The 19,525-nt window shown below is 34.7% G+C and overlaps 1 protein-coding gene across 3 annotated transcripts in view; it reads right to left on the reverse strand.

The window, feature by feature from the left end:
* Positions 1-790: 790 nt before the first annotated feature.
* The window catches only part of LOC121672677 (kinesin-like protein KIF18A), a 32,171-nt gene continuing 13,436 nt past the window's right edge, over positions 791-19,525 (reverse strand). For all 3 annotated transcript variants that reach the window (XM_042045410.1, XM_042045409.1, XM_042045411.1), the window contains exons 8-17: positions 19,392-19,466; positions 19,033-19,142; positions 15,129-15,291; positions 14,390-14,554; positions 13,837-13,958; positions 13,418-13,653; positions 6,480-6,963; positions 5,863-5,967; positions 3,099-3,208; positions 791-1,392 (exon numbers count right to left, since the gene is read on the reverse strand). In XM_042045410.1, coding sequence (XP_041901344.1) covers positions 1,244-1,392; positions 3,099-3,208; positions 5,863-5,967; positions 6,480-6,963; positions 13,418-13,653; positions 13,837-13,958; positions 14,390-14,554; positions 15,129-15,291; positions 19,033-19,142; positions 19,392-19,466 — 1,719 coding nt within the window. In that variant the 3' untranslated portion in view covers positions 791-1,243. The remainder of the gene's footprint in view (positions 1,393-3,098; positions 3,209-5,862; positions 5,968-6,479; positions 6,964-13,417; positions 13,654-13,836; positions 13,959-14,389; positions 14,555-15,128; positions 15,292-19,032; positions 19,143-19,391; positions 19,467-19,525) is intronic.

Genomic DNA, 19,525 nt, shown 5'->3' on the forward strand with positions numbered 1-19,525 from the left:
ACCACTGTATTTTCCAGTTCTTGTCTGATTGTTGGTAATTTTTTCCAAGGTTGGAGGTTAAAACAGTGTTGTTCAGGGGGGGTAAAAACCCTTCAAAACAGGCAGAGAAATATTGGTTCCTACAGCCAATATTTTCTCAGTTCTCATTACACTACCAGCAAGATCCCAGGCTCACCAGAACTATATCACCTATACTCCTTTTAAAATGCAACTAAGAGGATTCAATTTATCTCATCTCAGTATTTTTAGCTAGTAATGCCTATTTCTTAAGAAATTATTTCTTCGTCTTTGAACTTCCCCAATGAAGACAGCTTCTGCAACATTGTCTGCTCCTTCCACAAGTGGTCCTGAAAGCTTTTGCAGGCAGCTCCCATTTCCTTCTTCAGAAGCCTCTGAAAAATGCTCCTACAATGTGTCAAATATAAATTCTGCAGCATACTTCATATTACTGAACTGATCAGGTTGGAAGCTCCTTGTTTCAGACAGCTGTCTGACACCACTGAAACTACTTACTGGACCTTCTTCCTCTGGCTCTCCCTAGACTGGAGAAATTCACATGCTTGCATTTGCACAGACCAAACACACTAGAATGACATTCTGAAGGCTGGGAAGGCTGTCAAGGTTACAGTATAACTATATATAAATTGCTCTGTCTCTGAATATTAATAATTTACTAGAAGATACATTGTAAACTACACATACTTATAACAATATTTGTCAAAATTGATTTAGGCATTTTTCGTAAGAGAAGAAAGGAACATTTTTGCTACAAATACATTTCACATTATATTGCTCTTAATAATATTAAAATTTATTTGAAGCAATTAACATAAAAACAAATTTACAGCTGAATTAAATTGAAAAAACAGAACAGGAACATTTACAACCAAGTAACAGACTAAAAACTGGAAATATAAAAAAATTTTAAAAATTTTGTAAATATTTTTCTGTCTCTTGGAACTACTTATGTCACCAATAGATGCTAACAATCTAAGAACAAACTGGCATGCTAATGCTAAGCATGAACGTGTTCTAATATTAGCATCTGCTTTACCTGCTTCAAAATGAAAAATAATGTTAACACAAGGAAGCTACTCCAATAAAAATAATTTAGTGGGTCAAAATAATTTTTCTACGATTTCCATCACAAAACTCTCAAAACTATTTACAAGAGGAAAAGGCAATTCACCCTATTCTCATTTGCTATCCATCCATCCTGCTGGAAATATGGACGAACTCAGAACTAAATCCTATTTTTTTTCTTGGAAACATGAAGTAAAAGATTTTTTGATGTCCTTGATTTAACATCCAGCGGCACATTTCCTTGAGAAAGGCTTCTAACAAAGTTTCTTGACATATTCTGTTCTTGCTTCCTGCTCTTTATTTTCATTCCTAGTGAAGAAAGAAATGCTATTAGAAATAGGGAGACATTCAATAAATGTAAGTAGAATTTAGCCTACATAGACCACCGTTTCAGAATATGCTCAAGAATTTTTACACATTTCTTTCCTTTACTGAAAGCCTAATTTTAATATGCAAAAATGTAATCAATTTTAGCTCAGCAATCCAGTGTTTTAATTGTCTAGAAAGTCGCATGCTTAGACCCTCAACTGGCTTGAGATGCTATCAAAAAGGCACAGTGGTCTATACAAAGGTGTAGGAATATGTAAAAATGTCATTAAGCCTTCTTATTATAGAATAGGATTGAAAAATGAACACTATGTCATTAGAGAAAGTTTTGTCTTTTTAATCTGTAAACAACTTTTCCTCTTAGGTATTTGGTTATGGTTTATTCTGCTCTTGTAATGCACGCTCTTGAAAATAAAGTGTATTTCATATTAAGTTAAACATTGAACAATCAAAACTTTATTCCCATTTCAAAACATGCTTTGCATTACATAGTATCTGAATTCCAGAGTCATGATTGAATAGCGCTAACTTCATAACCTGGTCAGTTGTAGTAGACATTGATACTGATATAACCATGTATGCAATTTGCCAAATAAGTAACTTGGTTAGACAGAATTTAGACTCAGATATTCAGTTTCCAGAAAGCTTCTTGTAATACAACCTCAACATTTCTCATGAATTCAGAATAAGACATTTTCATATGTATTTGCTTCCTCAAAGCAATTTTTACTTAAAAACATGTATGTGCTGTAAAATTGGTGTATTGCCCATGCCACTGGAAAAAGCTACACAAAAGAAATATTTTTTCACATCGCTTTTCCATTTCATAAGAAGAGCAGACAAAAATTTTAAAACTAATTTTGGATCTCCTCTAAACAGCCCAAGAAGATCATTAAGTGTATCATTGAAAATAGAGAGGAAAAGGAGACAATTGGGTAGAGATGAAGGAAAATTGTACAGATTTAACACATTAAAATCTGCTGCAGGTGCCAAGCAACTTAGTCCCGTGCACTAGAAAAGGCAGAGGTTTTTATAAAGTTGTGAAGACATTTGTGAACATTCACTGAAAAAATTATTTGTAACTGATTTTATTACAGAAAAGATTTATGCACCTCAGAGAGAAGCCATATAATTGAGGCAAACTTTCACAGAATAGAACTTGCTAATATTATCAGCAGTATGTTAGAAGCAAAATAACTTTTCCTCAGTTATTGTTTTTGCCCAAAATAGCCCCAAATTTTAAGACCAATAAGTCTCCGAAAAAACCTGTTATCTGTTAAAACAAATCAGTGTAGTGTTGCAAAATAAGGCAAACAATTAAAAACAGGCATGGAAATTATTAGAGAATTTTATTTCCTGATAAACCACATTTGGGCAAAATTGGTAATTAAATTCACCAAATTTCTCAACAAGTACATAAACTATTTTAGGTGGAAGACCTTGGCTCTTGGGGAAAAGGTTTTCCCAACAACCTTGTTGAATTTTGATTACATACTATCTATATAACTGACATTCTGATTTTTTTTAAAATAAAGGGATATACTATTCAAACCAATGGCTTAGTATACTATCACAGCAATACATGCTATTAAATTGACAAAATAAATTGAGTAGCAATCGTAATTTTGCACTTGCTGTACAATCACTGTTACCAATGCAGTGTCATCCACTCAAGCTCTGACACTTACCAGACACTTGGGGTACTCGCAAGGCTGCGTGGCTTAACAAGATGTCCTGTCGAATGCGTTTTGCAGAAACCGCGTCTTCCCGGCTGCCCAACACAGTGTTTGATGCAGAACTGGAAAAGTTGCCAGAAAGGTGTTTGCTTTCAGTACAGTCACTAAGCTTATTACAGTAGTTTAGGCCTTGCAGTGCAGAAGTACTTTAAATATTATCCAGTGTTCATAGAATCATAACAGAATGCAAACAATAAACTAATTTATTATGTATATCTGTGGATACTAGTCCCTGTTTTCCTTTTTAAGAATTTACAAAAATGCTTCAACTGTGAAAGTAAGAACTAATGTTGCCACTTGTATTAAAAGGCAAGACAATATGTCATATTTTTTTTGAAACTACAGAAGTCAGTTTGATGGTCATCACATACAAATTATACTAAGAAATAATCTTAAGGCATGTTACAAAATCCTTGAAATGACCAAGCTGTGTTTATTGAACAAATCACATTTTTTTATTGCTACAATAACTTTTCTAGGGCCTCCAACACAGTTGGAGGGGGTGGCTTCATTGCAGACAATACTTTTTAACTAGGCTGCAAGAAAACTGTTACAGCTTCAAATTCATTAAAACAAAACCTCTATATTTTATCCATAGCATTTTATGTGATGGACTTAAGGTCTACAGCAAAAATTATGAACCTATCTGATCTCACCCTTTTGCAACTGCCTCACAAATTTCCTCGGTTCCACTCGGCAAGACAGCCTCATAAACAAGCTAATTGTATTTATGTTCCAAGTTCCTATGCTTTTCCTATTCCTGTAACAAATATTGTATTATTTCCACTTTATAGTCCCCTAACTCACACTTTCTTAATAATAATTTTCTGCCTAAATAAAAATATATAGCAAGCAGCAAAGGCTAAGACTTGCCTTGTGCCAGTCCTAAAAATCTACTCATGCATGCTTCTTGCAAGGGAACTTATGCCAATAAGAATGTAATTTGGTAAAATAGTCTCTCTTATGACTGACTTGCCTCTTACCCCTTTATCCTCAAAATACGACTGTTTCAAATTATACTTCTAACGTGGACAATATGACTGAAATTTATATTTTTATTCTAACATTAGAAAGAGATGAATGACTGGAGAGAACCACTTCAATCAGGGAAAGCACGGGAAAGAAAAGAGGGAAAAAGTAAAGAAGAAAACAGAATGAAGGCACACTCTGAAAAGTAGGAGCATATTCCTTTCCTGCTTCACAAATGTGTTTTCATTCCTTCTCTTCATCATCAACTGCTAGACAAAACCATAAAGAATCTCAGTATACAGACAAGTTACTGAGGCAGAATGATCTCTATAAAAGGAATAAAAGTTGTGGGATTTTTCTGTAGTGGAATTCTAACTTGGAAATTGGGAAATATGTTTGAGACACAAAAGAAACAAGGTGAGCAGAAAGAGCTAGTCTTTTGGGAAGAAATAAGCATATATATACATGTTTTAAAATTATTACACAGTTATTACAAAAAAAAGTACTTTAAAAGCCTGTCTGAGAACTTTTATCTTAAGACTAGATAAATCAGGCTCCAGAAGTTCCCACCTCTCCCTAGAGAGAATGTAGAAAAAACTAGCTTGGTTTCAGAAAACAGGTGATTTATTTTGCTAAATTCATAATCAGCTCTTTGAAAATGTGAGCAGTGCCTCTTTTCTCATCCTAGAGCAAAAGAGTTTATTCCTCATCCTAGCAAGATAGTTTAGAACAGTAATTGATAACAATTGGAATAGTAACATGAAACTAGACCAGCTGAATGTGATCTCCTAGGATAATTCTCTATTTTGAAGGTGCTAATAAACAAAAAGGTGCTACTAAACAAAAAGGTGTTTAAGTTTCTTCCATGTCCTGTGATCTATCTATAGACTTGCTCCAACATTCTTGAGATATTCACCATAACACCTGTGTGATGGCAGCTCTACTCACTGTCTAGCAACAGGTGACTCATAACATGATTTTAAAAAAGGTTGTATCAATTTTTGCTTTTGGAAATAGGAAAAAAAAAAAAAAAAAAAAAAAAGACCAGCTGTTTCATCAGCTGTTCCATAGCTAATCAGGTTTTTAATACATTAAATAAACCCAAAACCAACCAACCACAGAAACACACACACAAAAAAATTACAATTCAACTTATTGTCTATTCAGTTTCAGCTTTTCTGGTGCTCCTACTAACAAGCCTCTTTTAGGGTCATAGACCAGAAGTGATGATATGAAAGTTCTTCCTAGAGCAGATCACAAAAACTAAGTCACAACATATGAGACAGAAAATGAATTATCGGAAAAACAAAGTTGATCATGTAACTATTGTCATGTATATCTTTTTCCCTGCTTTTTATTTTGGTAGCTTCTAATGTGTTCCAGAAAAGGCAGAATGCTTTCAAAAAACTTAGATTTTTAATTGATGACGAAATTTCTCTTTTCAGAATTATGCGCCATCTTTCTATTTTGAGTAGACAAGCAGCTACACAAGACATGATATTAGCTTGTAATTATTAAAACAGAAGTTCTTAAACCAAGATTAAAAAAAAAAAAAATCTACTGAAGTTACCTGGAAAACCAAAAAAAAATTCAATTGAATTCAAACATATTTGAATCACAACATGTCACATGCAGGTCCAAATGAATTGTACAAGATGCTTTCAGATTTAAAATAGAATATAGAAACTGAAGTAAGAACATAAGAAATGAAAACTCATTTTGTATAGAAGGGTTAGTTTAATCCTACCTTAATACTTTTCTTTTTCTCTGAGCAGCTGAAGTCATTGCCATATACGAGGGCTTCTCAAATACCGGAGCAGAATTTTTGTTTCTAAAGGAAGAAAGATCAAGTCTGAAATAAAGGAATTACATTTTTGTAAAACATATTCTTGGTAAAGTCAAGTAAATTTGTTCTTAACTGTAAACAAATATATGGTAAGTTGAAAACCAAAACTGGAAATTCATTTCATTAATGTTGAAGTAGCTTTGCAGAATTCAGACATACACAGCAGCTTTAAGCATGGCATTTCACAATGTGGTTAAGTATCCATTTTACAGACAGGAAACATAAGGCCTAGAGAAAGTAACTTGCCTGAGGCATCACAATCAGTTTAAAAAATGCTGTATTTTCTTTTTGGTACGTATCTTATAAAACAGGAAAAGCTTTCAACTTCATTTGTTGTCACTAACACACTGTTTTCAAATAATGGCAGAATTGAATCTAATGTTGATCAAAATTGAGGGTTTGATTTTCAAAATGTTGGGTTTATTTATAAAATGGATATAAATGGAAAAACCCACCTGTAAAGACAGACAGGATTAAATTATTTGGTAATATTTCTTGCCCATATAAAAGGAAAATACCTTTGCACAATGCTATTGCTGCATGGCTGTGACTCCTTTACAGATGAGTAAGTAGACATTTCAGTTGTTTCATCTGTACCTTCATAGAGAATTACTGTTGAGTTCATGACGTTTTCATCACACTCTGGGATTACATCACATGTAGTGTCCATAATACTGGCCTTTTTGACTGGCATATCTGTACTACATGCACTGACTTCCTCTAGGCCTGCAAGGTGTAAAGCCTTCTTTATCACAGTCTGAGTATAGAAGCTTTGTACTGGCTTTCTGCAAGAGTCTGGTGTATAGACTATAGGGTAGACTTCCTTGGCAAGAGAATCCTCCAGGTGCTGGAGGCTGCATCGGTTAGAGGAAGGTGGAGTTGGAGCTACGACTGGAGAGTCCATCAGCCTCCTCCTAGTTCTTTTCTGTGGTGGTTCTGTACGTTCTAACACTTGTTGTGTATTTTTATTCATTTCTTGTGATGGTGTACCAAAAGAGGTGCCTGTGAAGCGTAAGTAACAATGGTTAGCACATCTAACTGTACATACTACTTAAATCTTGCATTTTCCCTCCTCTTCCCTACTGAGATATTAGCAGAAATTATTACAAATCCTATTTATTTCATATTCACATCAACTTGATCATATAAGTAAAATTATTTCTATTGCTGCTTAGTCTAAGATGGTATTTGCTCTGTGACACTCAAAGTATTATAAATATGCATAGGTTGGTATAGTTAATCCCAGAGGTTATACAAATAATCACAAGTAAGATATGACACATGCAAGAGGGAACGGAAGAGTAGGGGTATTGGAAATTATTGCACTACCACGACAAAACTCATATTTTAAGGTGGAACAATCAAAGTAATCTACATCTGACTCCTGATCATAGCCATTTTTTCCCCAGCAAGTACCTTGCAGAATATTGAGAGACTGTTGAAAAAGGAATGACACAGAACCATTTAGAGGGAAAAAATTATCTGACACTGCAAATGAGAAAGTAGGGTTTTGGAAAGGGGGAAGCAAAGTTACCAGGATTCTCTCACCCCACTCTATCAACTGTGGGGAGCAAAGCTCTACAATATAACTTCCCCCACCCTCAAAAATAAAGCAAGCAATACAGTGTAATTGGCCATTCTCATTCATCCTGATTGAAACTATTTTTCTTGAAGTATCATAATGTTTTTCTTTTCAGGCAGGTGGTAATAAAGGCAATCTACAAAGTAAGACAGAAAAGGCCTTTCTTTTATTCAAGCTTTCAGTGAAGGAGGATCATTTTAAGACACAGCTCACTGTTCAAATGGGTAGGCAACTGGTGACTTACACAGTTAATAACAAAAAAACTATGGAATTTCTTTTTTAAAAAAATCAAGAGCAGGAGAGGGCTGTCAAAACCCCAAGTGCTTTTATATTTAACTTCCAGTGCAAATTTAAGAAATGAAGCCTAGCATCCTTAAAATACCTGTGGATTGGCTCCCCTTCAGCTGGCAGCCACAGATTCATACTTCTTTCTGCATTGCCTACTCCATGCCTATGAGCAACTAAACTGCAAAAAGAACCCCTGCTTTTTAAATTCATGCTAGTTACTCAGGAATTAGCTACGGTATTCCTAGTACAGTGTTGATAAATATTTATTTCTTCTAAATTTCATTCTATTTTTGCCTCAGACTAAGAAAGCTAGTTTGAACTCCTCAGTCTGAATGCTTCTATAGTTCTCTCTCATGCGTTAACACTTAGGGCATTTCAACTGCTCTGAAAACATTCTTTGAACAGGACAAAGACTGATTAAAAACGTGTATGTATGGTATTATTTCACCTCCACAAGCTTGATTTGTTACAGAAAGCAAGGCTTAAATAGTTGCAGTTTTTTCTCTGCTTACCATTTCTCAGGCCCCATTTAATTTTGACCTCATTGACCAGTTGCAACCCAATTTGCCAAGATGCTTTAAAAAAACCAATTCCCCAAGTACCCTGAGAAATCAGATGTCTTGGGGAAAAGGCCCAAGTAAGATCTTCATTGAAGAAAAGCCAATGAGGGATGATCTCGGCACCGTTGTTGCCTACACACTTCGGTACTAGACATGCCATACAATTGGATACCCAGCTACATGAGATGATGCCCAATTAGAAAATACAAAATAGAGCTGTAAGAGATAGCAAAGGATTTAAAAGATCACAATGAGACCTATACCTGTTCCAGGAGGATAGAACAGGTAGTATCAAAGTGTGTACAAGGAGCAAGTAAATGAGATGGTTAGATATAGGCCACATGTCTATTCTATGTAGTCACAACTTAATTCAATATTGAAAACTTAATTATTCAACTTAGAAAAAACAAAGCAAACATTTATTCCTCACTTAGGGGCTTAGTGTCAGAATGAACAATGTTTAAGTTCCTTATGGGAAAAGTAGTGTGGACAATTACATGAATGATTACAATTCTATTATGTTGCTTCCAGCTTTGAAGAAACAAATACATAGAAAACTTGGGCCTGAGAGGACTACATGAAATAATTGAACTGTGAATTTGTCTATGTGTGCACCTATGTAAAGTTCACTTTATGTATGTAAAGGACTTTTTCTCGGTTAAAATGCAAAATATATTATTTTCTTATACCACATCTAATCCATGACCAGCTTTCACCAGGTGAAATGCAGCAGGTTGCTGACATGCAGTGCCTTGATTGTAATCTAAACACTAAGTTAATTCATATATTCTCCATGAGTAGTGGAATGGAAATAGCAGTAAAACAGGGCCTGAATGTTGCCCAAAAAATCTTTACCTCCACCCAAAATAAAATAGGCCCATTGTGACAAAGACATATTTCTCCAAGACTTGGTAGGATTTAGTAACAAACAAGAAACTTACTTATGAACAATTTAAAACAACTACTCTCTGACACTATCAACAATGCTAGGCCTCACTACTGTGCTTGCTTTTTAATTTTGTTTTAATGAGTACAACATATACTTCAGTGTAATAGACTAACAGATCTTTAAAAAAAAAATTCAAGTCATCACAACCAAAAATTGAATCCAAACCTTTTTTAAAAAGACTTTTGATGTCTTATATTCGTAAGTACAACAATAAGGTTTATATAACCTAGTGTTTGAAATAACTATCCATTAAACGCCTCAGGACATTTAAAATATTCATTTATTAGATTTTATTCCTACTTATATGCATCTGAATGTCTGTTTCAGGAAAAATAATGGTTAGAATTCTATTAGTCCATTGTTACATTAGGACAGGGAGGTTTCAGTTTCAGAAAGTTTGCTTACTGTAAGACACTGAGGTTTTGCTAATGTCCTAAAGTTACTAGAAGGAAGTCTGATGGAGAAACATTTTGGTGGGAGTGCCAAGGTTTAGAAGCTTCTACAGGCCTAAATATTGGAAGCATTTTAAAATTAACTGTAAATGAAAGCATTTAAATCATTAACTAAATACGTAAAGAACACAAAGATACTGCCAACATAAATAATTTGATGAATTCCATTATAATGGACAGCATTTTGTACAGTAATACAAGTAAACTAATAATGATAGTTGCAGGAATTCTATATAAAGCAACTATAAGCTGTTAGCAAAAACAAAGACCTATTTTTAAAATTTATTTATTTCTGAATAAAACTCGTTGTAAAACTAAGTTAAAACACAACAAGCTTTTCTTGTCATTAAAGTGTTAGAAATCATATAAAATACTTAAGAAGTGTCCCTCCCCATAGCTTTTTGTGAAATTATTATGTTGCTCCTAACACAGTAAACAGGTAAACAAACATCATCAGCAGTATCGTACTTAACTTGGCTTCACTAAGTAACATAAACCAAATACGATGCAACAAAAACAACTCCAAAATCCTAATTCCACTTTAGCTTGTTGTTCTACTGTATATAGCTCCAAACAATTACAATCTCAGGTAAAAAAAAATACAGCAAGGAAAACATTTGGACCCACAAAATAAAGAATTGCCAGTGTTTCTATTTCCATCTTATTAAGGAAGCAAGATACTGAAGCTTCTTTTTGCAAATGCTTTTAAAAGCTACTATTGAGAAGTTTATGCAAAAGGGACTCAGACAACTGAAGCTGCTACAGAAACTCTACTATATCCATAAATTTCTAAATACATGGTACTGAAGATGATACAGTGGAGAAGCAAGTAGGGCTATTTATATTTCCTTAAAGAACAAATCTAAACAGTTCCTGAATGGATGTCTAAGGGTTGTCATTATTTTCCTACTGAAAGATAAACAACATGCTCCAACTTTAAAAAAAAAAAAAAATTTCAAACGTGTTCCATAATAAGGCAGAGAAATTATGTTTATAGTCTATATTTGCTTCATGTTTTATAGCTACTTCAATCTTTTGCATCAATGTCATCATAATAATTCAGTAATATTTTTTATTTCATATACAAAAATGAATCACTTATGTACTTTACAGAACAGCCAAAGTTAACCTGATGAAGTAGCTTAAAAGAAAAATTTGGAAGTTTTATTTCCGTAACTAGTACTTTCAGCTACAATGCTTCTCTTTAAAAATTAACATTATACCAAACATATTTTAGAGTAGAGATCACATATTTGCTGATCCTTAATTTCAGGCTGATGTTTATAAAACACAATTGTCAAAATTCTTTAAGATACTATTTAAGAGATTCACTCAGAAATTAAACATAAAAGCCATCATCCACTGATCAACCACCAGTGATATGAGGTGGTTTTGTTCCGTAGTTTGTTGTATCATTTGTCCCAAAAGACTACTCGGAAGTACTGATTTATCTGACAAGAAACACAGCAATATCAGATATTTACAGCCCTGTGCATTAATACAAGAAGCAGAATGCACTATGTGTGAAACATGAGTCACAGCAAAAGTGAGCAGAGCTCATGGCAAAACTACTCTGATGAATTGAGTTAGTTCTAATTGACATTAGGGACAAAATAATGGCCAAGACTTCTCTTCTTCTGGAACTCATGCTAATACATGCATAAGGGGAGTATTTCTGGAAACTGTGCTAAATTAAGTCTACCAGGTTGTTCTGCTAAAGTGAAATTAAATATTAATGTATGCATTTCAATAAACATTTCTGGGCTACCACTGATTGATCAAATTACAATTCTAATCATACATTTTCATTCTTTAACAACTGACTCATGGAATTCCAAATTGCAAATGAGGTCTAGTCAAGGCATTTCAATTATTTAATATTCCTTTGACCCAAAGGCATCATCACTGTGATGGCAAGTTTCACAACAGTTTCACAAACAACAGCTGTGAACTGAAAAAGGCCCATATCCAGGCTGCATTCTTGCAAGTCCCAGTGATCAGGTGTACTGTTTTACACAGCATGAGAAAAAATACTTAGAAATCACATAAGACAGTAAGAAAGAGCTGCTTAATAAGACAAATCTTTCCTATTCCAGACATGTGTTTTTCCTGCTTTTAATCAAATCTTTTACTATGTACAACTATACCCCAATTTTTTCTGCCATACAAAATAAAAAATTGACTTTTCAGATCAGAATGTTTGTGACAAGGGGAGGCAATAGATGCCTTTTTTTCTTCCTCTCATAAATCAGTTCCATTCTCTCAGAGGTAACGTACAGTAAGGCTTCTGGAAATGAGATGCTTGAAACAGTGCCAAGAACTTCCCCATTCACAGAAATACTTGCAAGTACCAGTCAGAGCTCTCCAGCCCTCAGTCTGAATTCTGAATACTGTATGGCTCCCCATTAATGAACACTTCAGAATGGATGCCCAAATACATTCTTAAATGAACCTGTTTCCATAGCTCGTGCTTTCTTTGACACAGTTAAATTGTTCATCACATTGCACATTTACGGTTACATGAAGCGTACAGAAGCTTAATCTAAATTTTTAATGTATGTGTCAAAAAAAGAGAGAAGATATTGGAAAGCCAGCATTTTCTGTAAAAAGCAACAATTTTTACTTTTAATTAAGGTCAGAATTTTAAATGAGGTATTTAAAGGTTTCAAAGGCTAAAGGAGAAACAAGATAGAGAAGGAGGCCAAGTCCTGGAGTGAAGCACTACACGTGCTTTAACAAACCATATGAACTTGAATTATCTTTCACTAGAAATCAAGAGCTGATTCACAAGAATTGACTATCTTGATAATTTGACCATAGAAACAGATATTGAATGAATGGCCAGAAAACATCTTTATCTTTTCCTCCCACACTACGACTTTATTATATTTAAGAGACTCTTTACACAGAAGAAATCTTCATTAGAAACAAAGATTTAGGCATTACTGGAAATCAGCTGAAATTCTTTGCTATTTAGAAACTCCTGATAGGAAGAAGGATCTTATAACAAGATAATACCAAAATCAATTAATACAATAAAGTAAGAACATTTAGGATTATATTCCAAGAACCTACTTCATAGAAGACCTTTAACAAAACCTAGAACAAATCCCCCTACCCTTTCAGTTTTGCTATCCTTCTCTTTACAATTTTTAAATTCCTTTTCCACATCAATTACTAGTTTGACTTCCTTCTTCAGGACCAGCTAGCAAATGCAGTTAATTCCAAAGAAACACACAAGAAGTTAAGGTCTTGGTTTCATAGTTTTACCTATTCTGCAGAAATTATGTAGCTGCTTTGACCTTTGGGAGACAGTGCTTGTAAACAGAAAAGTTATTTGTGTGACTTAAAATACTTTTTATGTGAGAACAGCCAATAGCAATTAATTTGCATTTGAACATTGTCATGGTTCTCCGAAAGAACTGCAAGCAAAACTTTAGTGTCATTAAAAAAGTTTCTGCAATGATTACTACCTCATGTTCTGCAACACACAGAATTCAGCACCGTCTTTAAATACAGATGGTTTCCTGCATCACTACCAATTTAAATACATAGTAACTAAACAGGGACCTGTAGTTTGTTAATTACTGAAACTTCCAAATATGGATAAGGCACTGATACTTACGGCATGGGGTGTTTGGTCTGCTCACAAGCTGCGGGAATGAAAAGATAGCTGACATTTCTACTTCATGGTTTTGATTTTGATTCTTTTCAGTCTGGTCAGCCCAAGCTACCGATTTTTGCCTTTGAATCAGTTGCTCAACCTCTGCAAATTCAGTCTCACTTAAGTCATTTGTCAACCCAGCTTCTTTCAAAATCAGGTATTGCTTGCGAAGAACTGGAAGTGCAGTATTTAGTACTCTGTAAAACAGCAAGAGGCACGACAAGTTTGCTTAAGAAAACATAATTTTAACTCAGAAAACAAAAAGTTTGAGAAAAATCTTACTTCTGTTTCAATTAAAACTAAATTCTCTAAATAGGTCTTCTCAAGTTACACATGTCAGAATGTAAGTCTTATCACACCTGCCCCGAAACCATACTTACTTTTCTGTTTGCTTATAATACTGATCTTGAAGGGAGACCAGAGACAACATGTGTTCAATCTGGGCTTTCAGGTCCTGAACTTCTAGGTTTAAATGCCAATACTGCAGATCTTGACAAAGTTCCTTTGGCAAATTAGGAATAAAAATGAAAATCAAACAGCTATACATCAAACTGGTAGGAAGAAACTAAAATTTAAACTAAAAATAATATTAGATCACCCTATATTGAAAACTAAAGATGGAGTGGAGCTATATTACTGTAATAAAGTTTTATGGTAGAAAAGTATGAATTATTTGATTTTTATTTACATCCATAAATATAACTTTGTAGAGTCCTTTGACCAATAGTGTGTATGGTGCAATTAGCATTAAGAATCCCACAGGCACACATGGATGCTTATCTATGCATACCAAAGATGTTTGCCTCTGTCTGTTTACTCTCCCCATACATTTTACTTTATTTCACTTACTAAGCTGTTCTTAACTCAGAGGTTTTACCCTTTTACCAATCCTCCTCCCCATCCCCAACCATGACAAAGTGAAAGGCATTTTACTTTTGGAATACACCCTTCTTGACCCAGAAGGCGCATTTCATTTTCAACACGGTGCAGCCATTTGGTATTTTCCTCAAAAAGATTGGTCTCCTCTTCTTTTTTCTTCTGCATGCGTACATAGTGGCTATTAAGTGCTGCAAGCCTTTGATCCCGCTTGCAAGTGGCCTTAAAGAAAAAATCCCCCCCCCCAAAAATAATCAGCATTTAAGGTGGAAACTTTCAAATTATGTTCACCAAATTCTCTTTATATATAAATTTTTTTTTCCTTACTTTTATATAACATAACCAAATAGTTCCTAGTAACTCAAGGATGAATATGAAGAAGCAATTTTTCTGTTTTCCTTATGCAGTATGTCCTACAAAAAGCCTGCTAAAGGATAAAGCATTGGGTAAAAGGAAAATCCTCTATCTTCAAACATCAAATTCTTCTGATGTTTGTACTGTTTCTGAAATATGAAAACTAAAAGGCACAAAACCAGCAACAGCAAGTTGGATATGAGCAAGATAGTGTCCTAACAAGGCAAAGGGCACTCTTTTCTAGTCAGAAGACAACTATACTCTGCTGTTACCTCAGAAATTAGGTCACTACATCAATAGTCATAGAGGAGTGATAATCTGTGTGTCTCATTTTTAATTCAATATTTATGCATTAATTCATTACACAATTACTTAAGCAAAATTTACACAAATATACCAAAATGAAGAGATGATACCCTGCACTACATTACAGAAAACTCACCTTTTCTACTCTTTCTTCAGAGCACATCAGTTGAATTTGTTCATGACATTGATTCTGGTAATATTTCTTTAGTGTATTTTCTTTCAGTTTCATTTCCACATTGAGGTACTCTTTTCTGATTTCCTCACGGTTTGCAAATACATTTTTAAGGATTTCTTTGTATCTAAAGCCAAAGAATAATAATTAATTATGTATTGATGACTTTTTATGCCCATCTCCTTTGGTAGGGGAATTTTCAATTCCAAGTTAATAAGATAAGTATGAAGAAATTAAAAGGAAATGAGTAAAGCCTATTATAGATGAGCACTAAATAAAATGTCAGTAAATCTGTAAGAATGTTTAAGTATTTGAACTGAAAATGGGATGTGAAATTTTGAAGGAGTCACTAAAAATAAACCTTGTCATACTTATGAAGACAACACTGGGATTTAAAAGAAAAGACCTATGTGAAGAAGCTTTAGGATGCCTTTCTCTAACTCGAAAAGATACTAAACACCTATGTTCTCTACTTCTTACATCAATTTATTAAACAGATCAGACTACTGTTGCCATAGACACAGTGTTCAAAGAACCTGCTAGCTATCCTCAAAAAAAGGAAAACCAGAAACGTCTTCAGTTACTCACTTTCCCTGAAGCAGCTGTACAATTTTCATCACTAACGGACAAGAAAAATCAGAACACTCATCATGTTTTAACACATGATAGGCTAATAGGGGGGAAAAGCAAAGTAGTGGTAGATGGTACTCAAGGAGTTACTGAGTAACCAGTTATCTGGTTACCCCTAGTCTGCAACACAAGTCAGAGTAACAAGAATAAGAAGACCTGGAAGCATTGCCATACTGCAATATAACTTTCACTCGTGGTACTTTTTCACGTCACTCCTGAATACTGAAAATGTTTCAGTACAGAATGGCCAAAAGATACTGTATATCTCAATAATGACCAACCTTATATACAAAGTATTTCATTACATGCTATGTTGTTAGAAATTTACATAAAAATAAAAGTACAGCTTAACATGCAACTGTTCCAAAGACAAGCAACGTTAGAGGTTACACAGTTTTTAGTATTAAAAACCCCCCACAAAATTAAAAGCTGTAAAAATGCTAAAAAAACCCAGGTTCAACTCCAGAACAAGTTGAAGAGACATTCTTGTCATGTAATTGACTTCTTGCCAGTGTTTCAGAAGTAGCAATTCTATTTCATAGTCTAAAGTTTGAATAACTGAGTCCTTTATTCTAGTGTTTTATTACTCTCCTTTTAAAAAGAAACAGAATTAAGAAAATAATTCTTCTCCACAGGTTTAGAAATACAAGTTTTCCCCAAGTGTCTAGAGGATGCTGTTGATCTTGGTAAAAAAGTGTACTAGAACTCTCACAGAATTTAGAAGTATTATTTCTTTAAGGAACTGATGCCTTTTCCTGGTCTTAAAATCAAGACTCAAACACGGTTAGAAGGGGAAAAAGGGATTTTACCTTGGTATTTATTTTAAGGATCCTTAGGTGCACACATCCTGGTGGAATGCACCGAAACGCACCCTGCAAAATGCCCACCCCAAAAGATCTGGTACAACATTATAGGTTTTACTAATTAGCATATCTATCAAAGATTCCCCAACGGGAGGCTCAAGTGAGCCCCTCTCCCCAAGGAGCCCTCTCCTGGATGGTTCTATCTTAGTTTACAGAATGTGTTCTGGAGAGGACCTTGGGGTCTGGGGCACACTGATCCCTAGCTACGAAGCTTCTAAAATGTTTAATCTCTCAGCTTGACAAACAAGTCCAAAAATGTAGGCAAAAAGCACTATGAATACAGTTGTAATAAGGTATAACAGGGGTATAAAAGAAAAGGCAAAAAATCATCATGGCATCAGAACAGTAACAGGTTAATGGTTGGACTCTATGATCTTTGAGGTATTTTCTAACCTAAAAGATTCTATGATAATGAAACAGTCAGCTGCAGAGTATCAGAGTTCTTACCCTACACTGTTCCTATCTATACTAACATACCACTGATTGCACACTGCTTGGAGAATTTTTGTCCCCCATAGTATTCATAGAAACATGGTTCCTCCCAGCTGCTTGGGAAACACAGCAATACAGAACCAAAGTGAATCCTCTCAGTTTCCATCACAGTAGAAAGCTGGGTATAATTCAGACAAGGGTGCAGATTCTGATTCTATATACACTCCTTATAAGGAGCCATGACTGGTAAACCAACCTCTTGTGTACATATATTCACCAGTGTTCCAAATATGGCATAAAGTATAGAAGCCTTTGTGAAGTTCCTGCCCTGAGCTGGATTCAGTCTTTCAATAAGCACACTTCTGTTCTTTACTTGAAAAATTACAAAGTTATCCTGTAGGCATATCCAGGGTGTGAACCCCCTATACTACCTAGTGTCAAAGAGGTCAAGGTTGTAGCTCTTGAGACAATGTCCACTGTCTACCTCAACAGGCTCAAGACTTGAAGGATTGGCAGATGACACATCTCCAAGCTTTAGGCAGAAGGAGGAATGACTTTAAGGTTTGAAGAAGCAAGTGGTGTACCCAGTGAGTCTCTTTCAGATAAAAGTGACACAAATCATGGGTAGTTGGATGGAAATACAAGATCATGGATATGGCTCTCTTCCCTGTCCCAACTAAAAGGGAGAAGGCAGCACAATACCTTCAAAACCTGTGGGAGAAATCAACTCATTACCTACACCATCAGCATGATGAACCTGGCAGGATACTCATCAGAAAGAAGAGAATGAGACATCCACATCATTTCTGATATCCAGAGGGAATGGGATAGGCTTACATGTGGCCCTGTGGATATTCCGTAACAATAAAATGCAAACAAACACTCTCTGACCAGAAAATCTTGGCATAGACTATGTCCAGCCTTTTGAAGAGGTATTTTAGAGACCCTGCCTTTGACTGACTCTTCCCACACACAAAGAATGAAATAAAGGGCAAATCACAGGAAATTAAATCAATCTTAAAGACATACAGTGCAAAAATATGCAGGAAAACTGTCAGAACTATCAACATGACTTAGAAACCCACACTTCTTTTGAAAATTCAGTTTAAATAACCTGAATGAAAGGGTTTATTGAAATGTCTGGAATGCCACTAAAATAAAGCACAGTTAGACAATATCTTGCTTCGAATGGTTTTTTACTTCACCTCAAAGTTTTCCAGGTTAAAAAATAGCACATTCAAAGGGCTAAATAAAAAAAAAAAGTTAGCTGAATCAACTTAGGTGAGTAATTGTCAGAAATATGAGATGGGATATGCAGAGACACATCTCCTGAAAGTCTTCTGCTCCAAAACCTACCCTCTTCATAGAATACAGTGGCTTCTACAACAAATTGATACCTCACATTTTAGTTTGTAACTTTTTATGTTCTCTCATGAGACGGTCACATGAGAAAAGATAAGACAGGAACATTACCAAGAAGAAAAAGAGGCCAAGAAATATTAAAGCAGTAGAAAATAAGGAATCTACAAACATAAATTGAACTCTTTGTAGAAAAACTTCCAGGTTTTGTCACTCTCAAACCTTGCAGGAAAGATACCACTTGAATTAGTGTCTGCCAACAGTCGTAAGAGCTGCTGTCATTTATGCAAACTACATTCTGCCTACCCACAAACACAACCTGCTAAGAAGCTTTGCTGGAAGTCAGCATTCATATGCTCCTTCCTGTCACATGTCATTTCCTGCATCCCCCTCTTTCATTTTAAATCCACCACCAAATTGCTGTAAAAAGAAACAACATGTTAAGCAAAGCCATACCTACATCTAAGTAAAGCAATGTTAAAATGAGGAAACCAATATTGAAGAGAGTAGGTTTGTTTTACAAATGCTTTTACAAGTTAGACAAACTCCAGCCTGCAAGCAAGCTCATGATATGATTCATTTACCTTTCTATTTCCACTTGCTGGTTGTTTGAAAGTTCTGCAGTATTATGATTTTCAGGAATGCTTGCTTGCTTTTCTTCGTATTTTCTCAGTTTCTCCTTCAACATTAGGATCTAAACCAAAAGAAGCACCTTTTAGTTGAAATAGGTTGTTTTTTCTTTTTTTAAAAACTATCATTCTGTGCTGATATTCAACAGCTTTACAAATGGCAGCAGGTGATACTCCTCTCAGAAGACAAAATTCTCTTACTTCAAAATACATTAGAACCATATTACCTTATAGATTCAATCCCATAAACTACTTTTTATATTCAAATAAACAGTTAACCTTTCAACTTCTTAACAACAGATTTTTATACATACCTCTTGCTTTTGTTCATTGCAAATTTTAACATACTGGCTTATGTAACCGTCCAAACTAACAACGTTGCTCTTCAACTGTAAAGAAACGAGTTAGAATTTAAAGGCAGCTCCTTTGTGTTTTCATGCATAATAAA

Source organism: Corvus kubaryi, unplaced genomic scaffold (assembly GCF_017639235.1).
Source record: "Corvus kubaryi isolate FWS band 111438036 unplaced genomic scaffold, C.kubaryi_AGA036_p1.0 64843, whole genome shotgun sequence".
In the NCBI taxonomy this organism is placed as follows: domain Eukaryota; kingdom Metazoa; phylum Chordata; class Aves; order Passeriformes; family Corvidae; genus Corvus; species Corvus kubaryi.